We start from the raw sequence: 19,467 nt of genomic DNA, 5'->3' as shown, positions 1-19,467 counted from the left end.
CTTCATTGAAGCCTACTTGTGACAATAAGTGATTATTATTATTATTATTATTAGATTGTGGATTGGTGTCCCTGGTTGGTGCAGGATAGTCTACTCGCTCCAGGCTTCCACATCCCCTCGATTCTCCAGCCACACGGTGTCGTCCAATCCTCTGACTAACATTGGGGCCAGTGTGTTTACAGAGATTGTCCCAGCAGCTGTACCATGTACTTCACTTGCCATGAGGCAATGCTGACACCACTCACCCCTTTCCTCTCACGATCGGCCTGGAGTTTGGCTTGTGCAATGGCACCATCTTTTGAAGCGATGCTGGCTTGTTTTGCTTGCTCAATCAGTGTCTTCAGTTGCTGAGCTGTGGCCATCAATGAGTTGACCATTTCTTCTAGGTACAGCCAGCTGCGTTGCTCAGCTACCTCCAATCCATTCAAGGCTGTGGGTGAGATGATTTTGGTCGGGGTGGAAGGAGTTGGCACTGCAAGGGCAGGGAGCTCGGTTAACACTGTAGAAAACAAAGGAAGAGGATGGTGATGGTTAAATTAAATCTCTCAGACACATCATTATCCAGAGATGTGAAGTGTCTACACGGTTTCAAACTAAGCGCAACTGTCTTATTGTATCCTGAGCCTAGTGACTCGTAGCAAACACTATTCAATGTGGATGGAATCACAGAACCACTCAACAGGTCTGTGTCCATCCTGTACCCTTGCACAGCAACACTCAGCCCTTCTTTCACCTACCACCTGTGCCCCTACCTTACTCATGACTCACCCTGTGTTCCCTCCTCAAACTCACTGATACTCTTTGATGTGTGAGTGTCTGGGCTGGCAGCTGCTCCCAGAGACGTTGGTGAGACAGACTGTGGAGATGACCGTGAGGGTCCGGTCGTATTTGTTTCCACCTGTGTTTGTGGTCGTCCTGTGAAAAGAGATGAAACACCCTGATCTAAGCTCACAACGACAGTACAGACATCATGCACATTGTCCGTACAATGATAGAACTTGTTGTGCTTTACATCGAATCCAACAAACGTCACCATCACTGTGACTATATGTTACAAATCACTCTAGTTACCTTGAGCACCATCATCGCCACAGACTTCAGGAACCCCCAGGCCCGTACGGCCTCCCTGCCTGTGTGCCTCGTGCCCTTGTAGGGGATAAGGTGTTTTATTTGCTGCGTCCCACCACCAGTCTCGACAAGGCTGTGTCTGGTGAAGGCCGTCTTCTGCACAGAAAGAACAGAATGCATTGCCTGAGAATATGCCGTAACTCAATGTAAGTCCTTACATGTGTGTCGGAACAAAACACAAAATGCCTCTGGCAGCTGAAAATGAAGAAACAGGGTGAGTGTACTTCTGTTGGACTTGCTGTGCTCAAGTTAGCCAGCAATTACTCCCAACTAACATTCAGCAGCTTTGCCTTTTCTGAAACAAAAACAAAAGACTTTGGTTGCTGGAAATCTGAAATATAAACAGAAAATACGAGAAATATTCAGCAGGTCAGGCAGCATCTAGGGGAAGGAAAACACAGTTAATGGGCTGGACTCAGTCCGCGCCCACCCTGGTCGGGGGCGGGCGGATCGTAGACCGGGGGGGGGGGGGCCTTATAGTCGGCCGGCGATTAAAGACGCGGGATTTGAGGCTCGGGCGCGCGGCCGATCGGAGGAGGGGGGGGTCTCTTTCCTCAGTGTGACTCAGCGGTCCGAGTCCGCCATGGAGCATGGCGCGGCTGTTGGAGGTTACCGCCGTGCCCCCGGACATGTGGGGGCCTGTATCTGCAGCAAAAGCTGCGAAATTGACTCCAGGTCCCTGCATGGCTATGAATTTGTCTATCTTTTTTCAAGGAACTTCGGGAGTAAAACTCCACCGTCTTTACGCCGGCGTGGGGACATAGTCTCATTATGGGAGAATCCATTCCCATGTTTCAGGTGGATAACTTTAAGAATTTACAGATTTTAAACAAGCACAGAGGTAGGGAAGATGGAACGGTCGTGCGTAGAAGAAAAATAAACGTCTGTGATAGATTTGTGACTGTGGCCCTTCACTGATGTCCTAATGATAGTGTTCTTGCTGGTGCATGACAGTCAGAGACCATCAAACTGGACAAACGGAGACCATGATTCAGGTTTGTCCCCACCAAAGCTGCACCTACTGAAAGTCTTGGTGGTGCAGGTCAAGATAAGGTTGGCCCTGGTAATGGAGGCCCTGGTGTGGTTGGCATCAACAATTTAGATTATTAAGCTTTGTAAGAAAATCACACAATAAACAAATTTAAGACCATGAACGATCAACTACCTTCCAACATAAAAACAGAGAACACTGGAAATATACAGGGCTTTCAGTGTCTAAGGAGACAACTTAGTATTTCAGCTATGAGCTTCAAACATACAGAATCACACAATTATATTATATAGAATTATAGAATTTACAGTGCAGAAGGAGGCCATTCGGCCCATCGAGTCTGCACCGGCTCTTGGAAAGAGCACCCTACCCAAGGTCAACACCTCCACCCTATCCCCCTAACCCAGTAACCCCACCCAACACTAAGGGCAATTTTGGACACTGAGGGCAATTTATCATGGCCAATCCACCTAACCTGCACATCTTTGGACTGTGGGAGGAAACCGGAGCACCCCGAGGAAACCCACCCACACACGGGGAGGATGTGCAGACTCCGCACAGACAGTGACCCAAGCCAGAATCGAACCTGGGACCCTGGAGCTGTGAAGCAATTGCGCTATCCACAATGCTACCGTGCTGCCCCTACGATAGAGGACAGGAGGCCATTCAGCCCAAAGTGCCAACACCAGCTCTTCGAAAGAGACTCACTTCCCTTTGCTTTCCCTGTAACCCTGAATCTTTTTCCTTTCCACGTATTTATTGAACTCGGTTCTCCACCCCCAATATAAGCTCGCTTTACAGGTGCGGAGTAGTTTCAGTTTCACTTTCTGAAGCCCTCCGTGTGCACTTTTAGAGTGGAACAATCTGGGACTGAGTAGATGAGTAATAATCAATGCACTGGGGGGGGGGGGGGGCGCGGTGGGGTGCAGAGGAAATTCACCAGGATGTTGCCTTGGATGGAACATTTAAATTATGAAGAGGGGTTAGATAGGTTTGGGTTGTTTTCGTTGGAACAGAGAAGGCTGAGGGGTGACCTGATTGAGGTGTGCAAGATTGAGGGGCATGGACAGGGTGGATAGGGAGCAACTGTTCCCCTTAGTTGAAGGGTAAGTCACGAGGGAACACAGGTTCATGGGGGTTTAGGCGGGGATATGAGGAAAAATCTTTTTGCCCAGAGAGTGGTGACGGTCTGGAATGCACTGCATGGAGGGTGGTAGAGGCAGGTTGCCTCACATTGTTTAAAAAGTATCTGGATGATCACATGGCACATCATAGCATTCAAGGCTATGGGTCAAGTGCTAGCAAATGGGATTAGGTAGGTAGGTCAGATGTTTTTCATGTGTTGGTGCAGACTCGATGGGCCGAAAGGTCTTTTCTGCACTCTATTTTCTGTGATTCTGTGTGTAACTTGAGGATTCAGTTAGGGCGGCACAGTGGCACAGTGGTTAGCACTGCCTCACGGCTCCGAGGATCTGCATTTGATCCTGGCCCCAGGTCACTGTCTGCGTGGAGTTTGCACATTCTCCCCGTGTGTATGTGGGTCTCACCCCCGCAACCCAAAGATATGCAGCGGAAGTGAATTGGCCACACTAAATTGCCCCTTAATTGGAAAAAAAAAAGAATTGGGCACTTTAAATTAAAATTTAAAAAGACTTGGAGATTCAGTCTATCAGTTCTAATGGAGCCAGAATAGCCTCACAGCCAACATATCCAAATTAACAACTCTTTGGCATGTGCATTCTTTTATGATAAAACATTACAAATCATTTTAATTAACGTTAAATTATATCTACGATCCAGTGGGTTGTGCAGACACCTTTATAGAAAATTGTTCAACCAGTATAATTGCAGTCATTGAGTGACTGAGCACCCAAAGTTCATTAATGTTCCTGTTGCGGAGAAGCTCAGAGGCGACATGTTCAGGAGTCTGTGAAATCGTCTTCCAATGCCAAGAATTCTTAATTCAATCTGCTTTGATCTTAGCTCTGTACCAAACACTAAGCAGTCTTAATACAGTTAAATGCACTTAATGTAGTCTTAACAAAAAATCAAAAGGATTCTCAGAATATAGAGTTCCTTTACTCTTGTACCAGCAACCCTTTTGTCATTTAGTCTCTCCTGCCCAATTCCCCTTTGTTCTTCCCACCAACCCCCACCCCATCTTTCCCTTTTATATGGTTCTGGGCTAACTTAAAAGCTGTTCATCTCGAATGTTTTCCGGTTCTGATGAAAGGTCATTGGCCTGACATGCCAAGCTATTTCTCCTTTCACAGAAGCTGGCTGCTCAGTTGAGTATTTTAGACATTTTCTGCTTTTATTTCAGGATTTCCACTCTCTGCAATATTTTCCATCATGGGTCAAAATCTTTAAATTCTCATCTGACAGCACTGGGGGGGTATCCTCACCGTCTGGATTGCAGTGGTTCAAGAAGGAAGCCAAGGCCAAGTGCAGTCTTTAGATGGTTTTCTTTGATTCTAGGGATGTGGGCACCACTGGCATGGCGAGCATTTATTGTCCATCCCAAGCTGCCCTTGAGAAGATGGTGGGGAGCTTTCTTCTTGAACTGCTGCAATCCAGACGGTGAAGGTACACCCCCAGTGCTTTCAGACGAGTGTTTAAGGAATTTGGTCCATGAAGGAAACAGCTGCTAGATTTAGGCAAGGCTGACTTCAATGGCATGAGATGGAGACTGTCCATTGTAAATCTGCTAATGGGTAAAATAGAAGATCAAGTGAGTGGTGTTCAAAGAATTTTATATGACACAGAACAAATTTATATCCAATAAGTGCAAGAGCTTTATTTGTCAAAGGAAGACAGCTAAAGAGGTAAGAACCAAAAGAAAATTAAATGAAAAAGCTTACAAAAATGTGATACGGACTTCCGGGTGCGGCGATGACCAGCTAAGTCGCACGTTTCGGCACCTCCCGTTGAAACGGGCTTTTGGGCTCTTATTAAGAACCCCAACGGCAATTTTTAACGGCCAAAATCATTGTGCGGTGAAATAGGAGGGAATCCCCCTGTATAAATATGGATAAAGGAGAGGATAGCGGCCGGATTGCAGTGGAGCCACTGGAGCAGCGGCAAGGAAGGGAAGCTCGAAGCAAGATGGCGTTGGAAGGTGGCTGTTCGGTATGGGGCCCGGAGCAACAAGAGTTCCTGCGGCGCTGTGTGGAAGAGCTGAAGAAGGAGGTGTTGGCCCCGATGCTACAGGCGATTGAAGGGCTAAGGAAGGCGCATAGGACCCAGGTGTTGGAGCTTCGGGTCGTGAAGGCAAAGGCTGCGGAGAATGAGGATGAAATACAGGGCCTGGTGGTAAAGACAGAGACGCACGAGGCGCAGCACAAAAGGTGTGTGGAGAGGTTGGAAGCCCTGGAGAATAACTCGAGGAGGAAGAATTTAAGAGTCTTGGGTCTTCCCGAAGGCATAGAGGGGGCGGACTTCGGGGCATATGTGAGCACGATGCTTCACTCGCTAATGGGATCGGAGGCCCCGACGGGCCCTTTGGAGGTGGAGGGAGCTTACCGAGTTCTGGCGCGAAGACCAAAGGCAGGAGAAATACCTCGAGCCATAGTGGTGAGGTTTCACCGCTACAATGACAGAGAGATGGTTCTAAGATGGGCGAAGAAAACTCGGAGCTGCAGGTGGGAGAACGCGGTGATCCGCGTGTACCAGGATTGGAGTGGAAGGTGGCGAGAAGGAGGGCAAGTTTCAACCGGGCCAAGGCGGTGCTCCACAAAAAGGTTAAATTTGGAATGTTGCAGCCGGCGAGACTGTGGGTCACACACCAAGGGAAGCACCACTACTTTGAGACGGCAGAAGAGGCGTGGACATTCATTGTGGACGAGAAGCTGGAATAGTCTGGCGAGAGAAAAAGCTTCTGTAATAAAGTGGTGGGGTGATTATGTGGGACGAGAAAGGGGAAGGGGAGGGGGAGAATTTTTTCAATTTTGTAACTTTTCTCTTTTCCCCTCGTGGGGGGGGGGGGGGGGGGGGGGGCGGGGGTATGGGGAACTGTGGGCGCCGGTGGGAAGGAAAGGGGAAGGAGAAGGGAACTGCGCCATCAGGGGCGGGGCCGAGTGGGAAACACGGGCTTTGCTCCCGCGCTATGGTAATTGTGGCGGGAACGGGGACGCAGGAAGGAGGGGGCCTCGCACAATGAGGGGCCGAGGACAAACGGGGGAAGCCGAGGTCAGCCAGAGTTTGCTGACTTCTGGGAGCAACATGGGGGGTGCAACTACGCTAGAAAGGGATCTAGCGGAGGTGGGGGGGGGCGGCGGGGGAGTTAACTGGGTTGCTGCTGCTAAGGGGAAGGGGAGCTGTTATGGGGCGGGGTGGTCGGGACGGGAGAGCACCGTCGGTGGGATATACGGGTACGTGGGAACCGGGTGAGGAGCTGGGTTAGAAAAGGGGATGGCTAGTCGACATGGGGTGGGGGGGTAAAGAGCCCCCCAACCCGGCTGATCACGTGGAACGTGAGAGGGCTGAATGGGCCGATTAAAAGGGCACGGGTACTCGCACACCTAAAGAACTTAAAGGCAGATGTGGTCATGTTGCAGGAGACGCACTTGAAACTGGCAGATCAGGTCAGACTACGTAAAGGATGGGTGGGGCAGGTGTTCCATTCGGGCTTAGATGCGAAGAATAGGGGGGTGGCTATCTTAGTGGGGAAACGGGTACAGTTTGAGGCAAAGACCATAGTGGCGGACAGTGGGGGTAGATATGTGATGGTGAGTGGCAGATTGCAAGGGGAGGCGGTGGTTCTGGTGAACGTATACGCCCCAAACTGGGATGATGCAAACTTCATGAAGCGCATGCTGGGGCGTATCCCGGACCTAGAGGCGGGAAAGCTGGTAATGGGGGGAGACTTCAATACGGTGCTTGATCCAGGGCTGGACCGGTCTAGGTCTAAGACCGGGAGGAGGCCGGCAGCGGCCAAGGTGCTTAAGGACTTCATGGAGCAGATTGGAGGAGTAGACCCCTGGAGATTTATTAGGCCTCGGAGTAAGGAGTTTTCATTTTTCTCCCATGTTCACAAGGTGTATTCACGGATAGACTTTTTTGTCCTGGGAAGGGCACTGATTCCGAAGGTGACAGGGACGGAGTACATGGCCATAGCCATTTCGGACCACGCTCCACATTGGGTAGATAGGAGATAGGAGAGGAAAAGGAGCAGTACCCACTCTGGAGATTGGATATGGGGTTGTTGGCGGATGAGGGGGTATGTCTAAGGGTGAGGGGGTGTATCAAAAGGTACCTGGAGCTTAATGATAACGGAGAGGTCCAGGTGGGAGTGGTCTGGGAGGCGCTGAAGGCGGTGGTCAGAGGGGAACTGATATCCATAAGGGCCCATAAAGGGAAGCAAGAGAGCAAAGAAAGGGAGCGACTGTTGAGAGAACTTCTGAGGGTAGACAGGCAATATGCAGAGGCTCCGGAGGAGGGACTGTACAGGGAAAGACAAAGGCTACATATGGAATTTGACCTGCTGACCACGGGCAAGGCAGAAGCACAGTGGAGGAGGGCACAGGGAGTACAATATGAGTATGGAGAGAAGGCGAGCCAGTTACTGGCCCAACAACCAGGGAAGAGGGGAGCGGTGAGGGAGATAGGTGGGGTGAGGGATGAGGAAGGTGAGATGGAACAGGGAGCGGAGAGGGTGAACGGGGTGTTTAAGGCATTCTACGAGAGGCTGTATAAGGCTCAGCCCCCGGAAGGGAAGGAGGGAATGATGCATTTCCTAGATCGGCTGGAATTGCCGAAGGTGGAGGAGCAGGAGAGGGCGGGACTGGGAGCACGGATTGAGGTGGAGGATGTGGTAAAGGGGATTGGGAGCATGCAGGCGGGGAAGGCCCCGGGACCGGATGGGTTCCCGGTGGAATTTATAGGACAAACATGGACCTACTGGCCCCGCTTATGACGAGAACCTTTAATGAGGCCAGGGAAAGGGGGAAGTTGCCCCCGACTATGTCGGAGGCGACGATATCGTTACTCTTAAAGAAGGAAAAAGACCCGCTGCAGTGCGGGTCTTACAGGCCTATTTCCCTCCTGAACGTGGATGCTACGCTCCTGGCCAAGGTGATGGCGACAAGGATAGAGGATTGTGTCCCAGGGGTGGTCCACGAGGATCAAACTGGGTTCGTTAAGGGGAGACAGCTGAACACGAATATACGGAGGCTACTAGGGGTGATGATGATGCCCCCGCCGGAGGGGGAGACGGAGATAGTGGTGGCGATGGACGCTGAGAAAGCATTTGACAGAGTGGAGTGGGACTACTTATGGGAAATGTTGAGGAGATTTGGTTTTGGAGAGGGGTTTATTGGATGCGTACAGCTGCTATACAGGGCCCCGGTGGCAAGTGTGATCACGAACAGGCAGAGGTCCGACTACTTCCGTCTTTATAGAGGGACAAGACAGGGGTGTCCCCTGTCCCCGTTACTGTTTGCATTGGCAATTGAGCCGCTGGCCATAGCACTGAGGGGCTCTAGGAAGTGGAGGGGAGTACTCAGGGGAGGAGAAGAACACCGGGTATCATTATATGCAGATGATCTATTGCTGTATGTTGCGGACCCAGTGGAGGGGATGCCTGAGATAATGCGGACACTCAGGGAGTTTGGGGAATTTTCGGGGTACAAATTGAATATGGGGAAGAGTGAGTTGTTCGTGGTGCATCCGGGGGAGCAGAGCAGGGGAATAGATGATTTACCGCTGAGGAGTGAAATAAGAGATTTCCGGTACTTAGGGATCCAGATAGCCAGGAGCTGGGGAACCCTACATAAGCTTAATTTAACACGATTGGTGGAACAGATGGAGAAGGATTTTAAGAGATGGGACATGGTGTCCCTGTCACTGGTGGGTAGGGTGCAGGCAGTCAAAATGGTAGTCCTCCCGAGATTTCTTTTTGTGTTCCAGTGCCTCCTGGTGATGGTTACGAGGGCTTTTTTCAAAAAAATTGAGAAGAGTGTTATGAGCCTTGTGTGGGCTGGGAAGACCCAGAGAGTGAGGAGGGTTTTTTTGCAGCGTAGCAGGGATAGGGGGGGACTGGCACTGCCGAGCTTAAGTGATTATTATTGGGCCGCCAATATCTCAATGGTGTGTAAGTGGATGGGAGAAGGGGAGGGAGCGGCGTGGAAGAGACTGGAAATGGCATCCTGTAAAGGAACCAGCCTACAAGCATTAGCGACGGCGCCGTTGCCGTTCTCCCCGAAGAAATACACCACAAGTCCAGTGGTGGTGGCCACGCTGAAAATTTGGGGGCAGTGGAGACGACATAAGGGAATGGCGGGTGCCTCGGTGCGGTCCCCGATAAGGAATAATCATAGGTTTGTCCCGGGGAGAATAGATGGGGGATTTAGAACATGGCAGAGAGCAGGGATTGTGCAACTGAGGGATCTGTTCCTAGACGGGACGTTTGCGAGTCTGGGAGCGCTGACGGAAAAATACGGGTTGCCCCAGGGGAATGCATTTCGGTATATGCAATTGAGGGCTTTTGCGAGGCAACAGGTGAGGGAATTTCCGCAGCTCCCGACGCAGGAGATTCAGGATAGAGTGATTTCGGGGACATGGGTGGGGGATGGTAGGGTGTCAGATATATACAGGGAAATGAGAGACGAGGGGGAGATCATGGTGGATGAGCTGAAGGGAAAATGGGAAGAAGAGCTGGGGGAAGAGATCGAAGAGGGGCTGTGGGCAGATGCCCTACGCAGGGTAAACTCTTCGTCCTCGTGTGCCAGGCTTAGCCTGATACAATTCAAGGTCTTGCACAGGGCGCACATGACCGGAGCAAGGCTCAGTAAATTTTTCGGGGTAGAGGATAGGTGCGGGAGATGCGCGAGAAGCCCAGCGAACCACACCCACATGTTTTGGTCATGCTCGGCACTGCATGGGTTCTGGGTAGGGGTGGCAAATGTGCTTTCGAAGGTGGTGGGGGTCCGGGTCGAGCCAAGCTGGGGGTTGGCTATATTCGGGGTTGCAGAAGAGCCGGCAGTGCAGGAGGCGAGAGAGGCTGATGTTTTGGCCTTTGCGTCCCTAGTAGCCCGGCGAAGGATATTGTTAATGTGGAAGGAAGCTAAACCCCCGGGCGTGGAGGCCTGGATAAACGACATGGCAGGGTTTATAAAACTGGAACGGATAAAGTTCGCACTAAGAGGTTTGGCTCAAGGGTTCACCAGGCGGTGGCAACCGTTCATTGACTATCTCGCAGAACGATAAAGGAACTGGGAAAGTAGCAGCAGCAACCCGGGGGGGGGGGGGAGGGCTCGGGTGTGTTCTCAGGGGTGCTTTTGTATGGATATTTTTACTTGGATATGTATATTGGCTTGTTTGACTTTATTATTTGGGAGAGTTAATATTTTGTTATGGCAGTTGCCATTTAGTTTATATATTATTTATTTATTTGTTAAAAAACGGTCACTATTATTTATATTGTTTTATTGTTGTAAAAAGGGAAAACATTTTGTACTGTTTTGTTTGGCTGAAAAAAATTTGAATAAAATATATATTTTTTTTTAAATGTGATACGTGGCACAGATTCTGGTGACTGGGAGAGATACAAAGAAAGGCAAAGGGTGACAAAACCATTAGAATGAGCTATAAAAAGAAACAAAATCAACAAAAATGTTTGCAATCATGTTAAGAAATAAAAGAGGTTGATCAGGAGCAATATGGACAACAACTGATAATGAAAGGCTAAATGGTCTTCTGTACCGTATGCTCGCTGTGTTTCTACTGTTGTAGGGGCATAGGAACTAGGAGTAGGCCATTTGGCCCATCGAACATGCTCCGCCATTCAAACAGATCTTGACTGATCATCTACCTCTTACAACATTTTTCCCCACTGTCCACATATCCCTTGATGTAATTAGTATGTAGAAATCTATCGATATCTGTTGTGAACATGTGCAAGGATTGAGCTTCCAGTCTTCATGGATAGAGAATTCAAAAATTCACCATCCTCTGAGTGAAAAAATCCTTCCTCACCTCAGTCTCAAATGCACTGCCCCTTATTCTGAAACGGTGCCTTCTGGTTCTAGACTTTTTTTTGCCCAGGACACATTTTAACCAACCGGCCATCCTTCGGAACCGACGCCGTCAAGCCGACCTTTGCGGCCCAAGCCGGCCGACCTTCATGACCCACGTTGCCCAAACTTTGCGACTGACTTTTTTAAGTACCTTTAATTTGACAGATGAGCTTGCTTTCTCCTCATGATCTCACTAACTTTGTCATTCAATGTTACATTTCTGCAAAGGGCTTCAGCTGATGATTTTAGTTCTCGCTGAATCCTTTGAAAAAATCAAGAGGTTTGTCCTCGAACTAGCCATGCGTTGTCTTCAGATGCTTCTGAAGTTTTGAGGCTTTAATCTTTCATTTGCCAGTAATTCCGTTCAAAAAACGCACATGGGCTTTGCATCCTGATTTGCATTTGACACAATTGATAAAGCCATACCTCAAGAAATCATCTTCATTCTGCTTTGTTTCCGATTTCAGCTTCTTCTTAATGATTTGTTCATCAGAGGCCCTGGAGCTCACACCAGCACTGCTTTGTCCTGCCATGGAGTCACCTGAGAAGCTCTCTCCAGCAGATTTGGTTGTGAGTTCCTGGTTTGTTTGAGTTTCTGGTCCTCTCTTGCTTATTACAAACTGATCCATCTTCAGTTCTTCGCACATTCCTGTTGCTTGCTTGCGGGCAGCTACAAAATGAAGGTATCTCTCCTCCATGATTTTGCGGCCAAATCACGGGTCATGTGACGTCAGTGTACGTGCTGGGCGTGCGACCTGCTCACACTCACCACTTTTGGTGGGAAGACTCTGCCGTTTTAAAAAAGAAATTTGGTCCTGGGACAACCCGCTGACGTCAGGAGAAGATGGTACTGGGACAGCGTGCTAACGTCAGGATGATGTGGTACTGGGACAGCGTGCTGACATCAGGAGGAGTCGGTACTGGGACAGTGTGCTAACATCAGGATGATGTGGTACTGGGACAGCGTGCTGACATCAGGAGGAGTCGGTACTGGGACAGTGTGCTGATGTCAGGAAGTGACGGTACTGGGACAGTGTGCTAACGTCAGGATGATGTGGTACTGGGACAGCGTGCTGACATCAGGAGGAGTCGGTACTGGGACAGTGTGCTGACGTCAGGACGAGACGGTACTGGGACAGTGTGCTGACGTCAGGAGGGACGGTACTGGGACAGTGTGCTGACGTCAGGAGGGACGGTACTGGGACAGTGTGCTGACGTCAGGAGGGACGGTACTGGGACAGTGTGCTGACGTCAGGAGGAGACGGTACTGGGACAGTGTGCTGACGTCAGGAGGAGACGGTACTGGGACAGCGTGCTGACGTCAGGAGGAGACGGTACTGGGACAGCGTGCTGACGTCAGGACGAGAAGGTACTGGGACAGTGTGCTGACGTCAGGACGAGGTGGTACTGGGAAAGTGGGCTGACGTCAGGACAAGACTGTACTGGGACAGTGTGGGGACGTCAGGATGAGTCAGTACTGGGACAGTGTGCTGACGTCAGGACGTGACGGTACTGGGACAGCGTGCTGACGTCAGGAGGAGACGGTACTGGGACAGCACGCTGACGTCAGGACGAGATAGTACTGGGAAAGTGTGCTGACGTCAGGACGTGACGGTACTGGGACAGCGTGCTGACGTCAGGAGGAGACGGTACTGGGACAGCGTGCTGACGTCAGGACGAGATAGTACTGGGAAAGTGTGCTGACGTCAGGACGTGACGGTACTGGGACAGCGTGCTGACGTCAGGAGGAGACGGTACTGGGACAGCGTGCTGACGTCAGGACGTGATGGTACTGGGACAGTGTGCTGACGTCAGGATGAGACAGTACTGGGACAGTGTGCTGACGTCAGGAGGAGACGGTACTGGGACAGCACGCTGACGTCAGGACGAGATAGTACTGGGAAAGTGTGCTGATATCAGGAGGAGCCGGTACTGGGACAGTGTGCTGACGTCAGGACGTGACGGTACTGGGACAGTGTGCTGACGTCAGGACGTGACGGTACTGGGACAGCGTGCTGACGTCAGGAGGAGACGGTACTGGGACAGCGTGCTGACGTCAGGAGGAGACGGTACTGGGATAGCGTGCTGACGTCAGGACGAGACGGTACTGGGAAAGTGGGCTGACGTCAGGACGTGACGGTACTGGGACAGCGTGCTGACGTCAGGACGAGACGGTACTGGGACAGCGTGCTGACGTCAGGACGAGACGGTACTGGGACAGCGTGCTGACGTCAGGACGTGACGGTACTGGGACAGTGTGCTGACGTCAGGACGAGACGGTACTGGGACAGCGTGCTGATATCAGGAGGAGACGGTACTGGGACAGTGTGCTGACGTCAGGAGGAGACGGTACTGGGACAGCGTGCTGACGTCAGGACGTGACGGTACTGGGACAGCGTGCTGATGTCAGGAGGAGACGGTACTGGGACAGCACGCTGACGTCAGGACGAGATAGTACTGGGAAAGTGTGCTGATATCAGGAGGAGCCGGTACTGGGACAGTGTGCTGACGTCAGGACGTGACGGTACTGGGACAGTGTGCTGACGTCAGGACGTGACGGTACTGGGACAGCGTGCTGACGTCAGGAGGAGACGGTACTGGGACAGCGTGCTGATATCAGGAGGAGACGGTACTGGGACAGTGTGCTGACGTCAGGAGGAGACGGTACTGGGACAGCGTGCTGATATCAGGAGGAGACAGTCCTGGGACAGTGCGCTGATGTCAGGACGTGACGGTACTGGGACAGCGGGCTGACGTCAGGAGGAGACGGTACTGGGACAGCGTGCTGATATCAGGAGGAGACGGTACTGGGACAGTGTGCTGACGTCAGGACGTGACGGTACTGGGAAAGTGTGATGTCAGGAGAGACGGTACTGGGACAGTGTGCTGATATCAGGAGGAGACGGTACTGGGACAGTGTGCTGAGGTCAGGACGTGACGGTACTGGGAAAGTGTGATGTCAGGAGAGACGGTACTGGGACAGTGTGCTGATGTCAGGAAGTGACGGTACTGGAACAGCGTGCTGACGTCAGGAGGAGACGGTACTGGGACAGCGTGCTGACGTCAGGAGGAGACGGTACTGGGACAGCGTGCTGACGTCAGGAGGAGACGGTACTGGGACAGCACGCTAACGTCAGGACGTGACGGTACTGGGAAAGTGTGATGTCAGGAGAGACGGTACTGGGACAGCACGCTGACGTCAGGACGTGACGGTACTGGGAAAGTGTGATGTCAGGAGAGATGGTACTGGGACAGTGTGCTGATGTCAGGAAGTGACGGTACTGGGACAGCGTGCTGACGTCAGGAGGAGACGGTACTGGGACAGCACGCTAACGTCAGGACGTGACGGTACTGGGAAAGTGTGATGTCAGGAGAGACGGTACTGGGACAGTGTGCTGACGTGAGGACGAGGCGGTACTGAGAAAGCGTGCTGACGTCAGGAGAGACGGTACTGGGACAGTGTGTTGACGTCAGGAGGAGACGGTACTGGGACAGTGCGCTGACATCAGGAGGAGACGGTACTGGGACAGCGTGCTGACGTCAGGACGAGATAGTACTGGGAAAGTGTGATGTCAGGAGAGACGGTACTGGGACAGTGTGCTGACGTGAGGACGAGGCGGTACTGGGAAAGTGTGCTGACGTCAGGACAAGCGGTACTGAGAAAGCGTGCTGACGTCAGGAGAGACGGTACTGGGACAGTGTGTTGACGTCAGGAGGAGACGGTACTGGGACAACACGCTGACATCAGGAGGAGACGGTACTGGGACAGCGTGCTGACGTCAGGACGAGGTGGTACTGGGACAGCGTGCTGATGTCAGGAGGAGACGATACTCGGACAGCGTGTTGATGTCAGGACGAGACGGTACTCGGACAGCGTGTTGATGTCAGGACGAGACGATACTGAGACAGCGTGCTGACGTCAGGAGAGACGGTACTGGGACAGTGTGTTGACGTCAGGACGAGGTGGTACTGGGACAGTGTGTTGACGTCAGGACGAGGTGGTACTGGGACAGCGTGCTGATGTCAGGAGGAGACGAAACTCGGACAGCGTGTTGATGTCAGGACGAGACGATACTGGGACAGCGTGCTGACGTCAGGAGGAAACGGTACTGGGATAGCGTGCTGACGTCAGGAGAGACGGTACTGGGACAACACGATGACATCAGGAGGAGACGGTACTGGGGTAGCGTGCTGACATCAGGAGGAGACGGTACTGGGACAGCGTGCTGACGTCAGGACGAGGTGGTACTGGGACAGCGTGCTGACGTCAGGACGAGGTGGTACTGGGACAGCGTGCTGATGTCAGGAGGAGACGGTACTGGGACAGCGTGCTGACGTCAGGACGAGACGGTACTGGGACAGCGTGCTGACGTCAGGAGACGGTACTGGGGTAGCGTGCTGACGTCAGGACGAGACGGTACTGGGACAGCGTGCTGACGTCAGGAGGAGACGGTACTGGGACAGCGTGCTGACATCAGGACGAGGTGGTACTGGGACAGCGTGCTGATGTCAGGAGGAGACGGTACTGGGACAGTGTGCTGACGTCAGGAGACGGTACTGGGGTAGCGTGCTGACGTCAGGAGGAGACGGTACTGGGACAGCGTGCTGACGTCAGGAGGAGACGGTACTGGGACAGCGTGCTGACGTCAGGACGAGGTGGTACTGGGACAGCGTGCTGATGTCAGGAGGAGACGGTACTGGGACAGCGTGCTGACGTCAGGACGAGACGGTACTGGGACAGCGTGCTGACGTCAGGAGACGGTACTGGGGTAGCGTGCTGACGTCAGGACGAGACGGTACTGGGACAGCGTGCTGACGTCAGGAGGAGACGGTACTGGGACAGCGTGCTGACGTCAGGAGACGGTACTGGGGTAGCGTGCTGACGTCAGGACGAGACGGTACTGGGACAGCGTGCTGACGTCAGGAGGAGACGGTACTGGGACAGCGTGCTGACGTCAGGACGAGGTGGTACTGGGACAGTGTGTTGACGTCAGGACGAGGTGATACTGGGACAGCGTGTTGATGTCAGGATGAGACGGTACTCGGACAGAGTGCTGACGTCAGGACGAGATGGTACTGGGACAGCGTTTTGACATCAGGACAAGACGGTACTGGGACAGTGTTTTGACGTCAGGAGGAGACTGTACTGGGACAGCGTGCTGACGTCAGGAGGAGAAGGTACTGTGACAGCGTGCTGACGTCAAAACGAGGCGGTACTGGGACAGCGTTTTGACATCAGGACAAGACGGTACTTGGACAGTGTTTTGACGTCAGGAGGAGACTGTACTGGGACAGCGTGCTGACGTCAGGAGGAGAAGGTACTGTGACAGCGTGCTGACGTCAAAACGAGACGGTACTGGGACAGCGTTTTGACATCAGGACAAGACGGTACTGGGACAGCGTGCTGACGGCAGGATGAGATGGTACTGGGACAATACGCTGATGTCAGGGCGAGACAGGTCTGGGATGGGCGCTGATGTGAGGAGGTGGCAGTCTGCCACACTGGGCACCGGGGCTGAGCACTGCAGGATCTGCCTGAGGGGGCATGTATGCAGATGGCATTCTTTGTTTTTTAAACAGCTCATGGCGTCCTGTGAGTTTTATTTGTGAAGACTTATAACTTATAACACACTATTATCGTGACACAATTACAGAGGTTTCAAACATTCAACAAATTTCACATTCTGGTGCTTAAATTACACTTTCCCTGTCCCAGAGGAGAACCGCACAATTTATTTTCTGTGATTGCTGCTTGGGCCTTCTTCTTGGATCTCAGTTTGAAGAACAAACAAATTGCTTCAATCCCTCTTTATGTGGCTATCACGTACTTCCTCCTCCCTGAGATGGTGTAGGCATTGAAGAACTTGTGGAAGCCACTGAATTGGTACTGATTGTCAGAATCGTGCCTCGCCATTCTCACCCCTCACACAAACTTCGCTCGGCCGCTCTCCGTGTCCTTCACAGGCCCCGAGCTCCAACAGTCCACTGCTGAGAGTACCACCCCCGCCTCCTCCTATTGGTCAGTGGAACAATGGGGTGCCAGATGAGACATGAGGAAAGCTGATTACCCATTGGATAATCTGGGTGCCAATCGGATAGAACAAGACAAAATGGTGTGTCTGCTGGCAGATGTGGGCGGCATTCAACCCAAAAGCCGGTCACGGTTATTGGGCACTTCTCCCGCGATCGGGGGCGTCATGACTGATCGCTCTGTGACCCTCCCTACACCCGTCTGTGACCCACCCACGGGTCGCAACCCTGAGTTTGAAAAACCTTATTCTAGACCCATCAGCCAGGGGAAACATCCAGTGCACATATACCCGGTCACACCCTGTTAGAATTTTGTATGTTTGAATTAGATCACCTCTCATTTTTTGAAACTCTGGAGAATATAGGCCCAGTTTCCTCAAAGTCTCCTCAGAAGACAATCCCGCCATCACAGGGAATGGCTTGGTGAACCTCCCTTGTTTCCCTCTTTGGCAAGTACATCCTCCAGATGAGGTCTCACCAAGACTCTATACAATTGCAGTAAAATATCCTTACTCCTGTACTCAAATTTCCTTGCAATGAAGGCCAACATTTGTCTTCCTAATGGTTGCTGCATGCTAGCTTTTAATGACTCATAAACAAAGGCACCCAGGTCTTTTTCGACATCAGCGCTACCTCTCACCATTTAAGAAATAATTTGCCTTTCTGCTTTTTCTATCAAAATGGATAACTTCACATTTATTCCATCTGCCATGTTCTTGTCCATTCATTTAGCCTGTCCAAATCTCCCTGAAACCTCCTTACAACCCACATTCTCACCCAGTTTTGAGTCATCAGTCAACGTCAAAATATTAAACTTGGTCCCCAAATCCAAATCATTCTGTAGATTGTGAACAGCGGAGGCCCAAGCACTGAGCCCTGGGGTACCCCAAAGTGTAAAACCTTTTTTCTAGCCCTCTTTTTACTGTCTGAGTGTGGAAGTGACATTGCAAACCCTCCTTCCCACGTTTTGAGTGTGTGCAAATAAACAAAACCTTTGAGTTCATCCTATCAGCAAACTTGGAAATATTACATTTGGCCCCTAATCATTATATAGATTGTGAACTGCAGTGCCCCAATCACTGAGTCTTGGTAAGAGTAAGAGTCTTCCATCCTGAGAATGGCCCATTTATTCCTACTCTCTGCTTTCTGTCTGTTAACTAATTCTCAATCCATAGCAGTATATCACCTCCAATCCCATGTGCTCTAATTTTGTTTACTTTTTGAAAATCCAAATCTACTGGTTCTCCTTTATTCTATGCTACAAGTAACATCCTCAAAAACTCCAATGGGTTTGTCAAACATGTATTTGATAACCCAGCTGGCCAACAGGAGACACAGGGTCTGCTGAGACAAAGGGCCTTCAAACATTCCTTTCAACTCATAATGGCTGGGGCAGTTAGCAGTCTTTGAGACCCAGCTGAATTCCAGATGGTGGATACACATCCTTTGTTGAAGACCTGGTGGAGCAATAGAGATCATGTAACCAAGGCCACTAGCTTGTTGAACAAGTTAATATCGCCTTGCTGAATTGGATAACTCAGTATGCTCCTTAACATCTGACTAGGGCCACACAGATAGGTTGAACACCTGGCCTCAACTACACGGCTTCTGTTGGACGTTCTGTAATATCACCTACAAAACTGATTTATCTCTGCGTGCTTATCCCATCTTGTGAAGTCAACACTCCCAGAAAAGCCTCCCCAAACAGGCGCCGGAATGTGGCGACTAGGGGCTTTTCACAGTAACTTCATTTGAAGCCTACTTGTGACAATAAGCGATTTTCATTTTATTTCATTTCAAAAGTGAAATTACAGAGCATCTGTTTTTAGCCTGTTGACCTCCATGTAGGAATACCTCATTGGACTTTGATTCTGGACTCTGGAACACACGTGAACCAATATTTATTTTCTCTGTGGTCTCTGCATTGCAAATCCGTTTTTCTATCACTCTCTTTACTGTTTGAGTGTGGAGGTGACATGGCAAACCCTCCTTCCCACGTTTTGAGTGTGTGCAAATAAACTAACCCTCTGGGTGCTCCAGTTTTCTCCCACAGCCCAAAGATGTGTTGGTAAGGTGGATTGGCCATACAAAATGTCCAACGGTGTGCAGGTTAAGTGCGGTTACAGGGGTAGGATGGGGAGGAGGCCTAGGTAGGGTGCTCGGCGCAAACTCACTGGGCCGAATGACCTCCTTCTGCACTGTAGGGATTCTATTGATACTATTCTATGAGCCTGGGAGCTTCCTCTGTACATAACTTGAAATCACACTGTGAACTGCACTTACTCACTAGACTCGGCAGAAAAT

The 19,467-nt window shown here is 51.1% G+C and overlaps 1 protein-coding gene across 2 annotated transcripts in view; it reads right to left on the bottom strand.

The window, feature by feature from the left end:
* The window catches only part of LOC140384428 (deformed epidermal autoregulatory factor 1 homolog), a 201,151-nt gene that overhangs the window by 69,899 nt on the left and 111,785 nt on the right, over positions 1–19,467 (bottom strand). For both annotated transcript variants that reach the window (XM_072466115.1, XM_072466116.1), the window contains exons 9-11: positions 1,072–1,224; positions 769–915; positions 246–499 (exon numbers count right to left, since the gene is read on the bottom strand). In XM_072466115.1, the coding sequence (XP_072322216.1) occupies positions 246–499; positions 769–915; positions 1,072–1,224 (554 nt within the window). The remainder of the gene's footprint in view (positions 1–245; positions 500–768; positions 916–1,071; positions 1,225–19,467) is intronic.

This window comes from Scyliorhinus torazame, chromosome 10 (assembly GCF_047496885.1).
Source record: "Scyliorhinus torazame isolate Kashiwa2021f chromosome 10, sScyTor2.1, whole genome shotgun sequence".
NCBI classification, from domain to species: domain Eukaryota; kingdom Metazoa; phylum Chordata; class Chondrichthyes; order Carcharhiniformes; family Scyliorhinidae; genus Scyliorhinus; species Scyliorhinus torazame.
The sequence above is the reverse complement of the archived record's forward strand: the minus strand, read 5'-3'. Positions and strand labels throughout refer to the sequence as shown.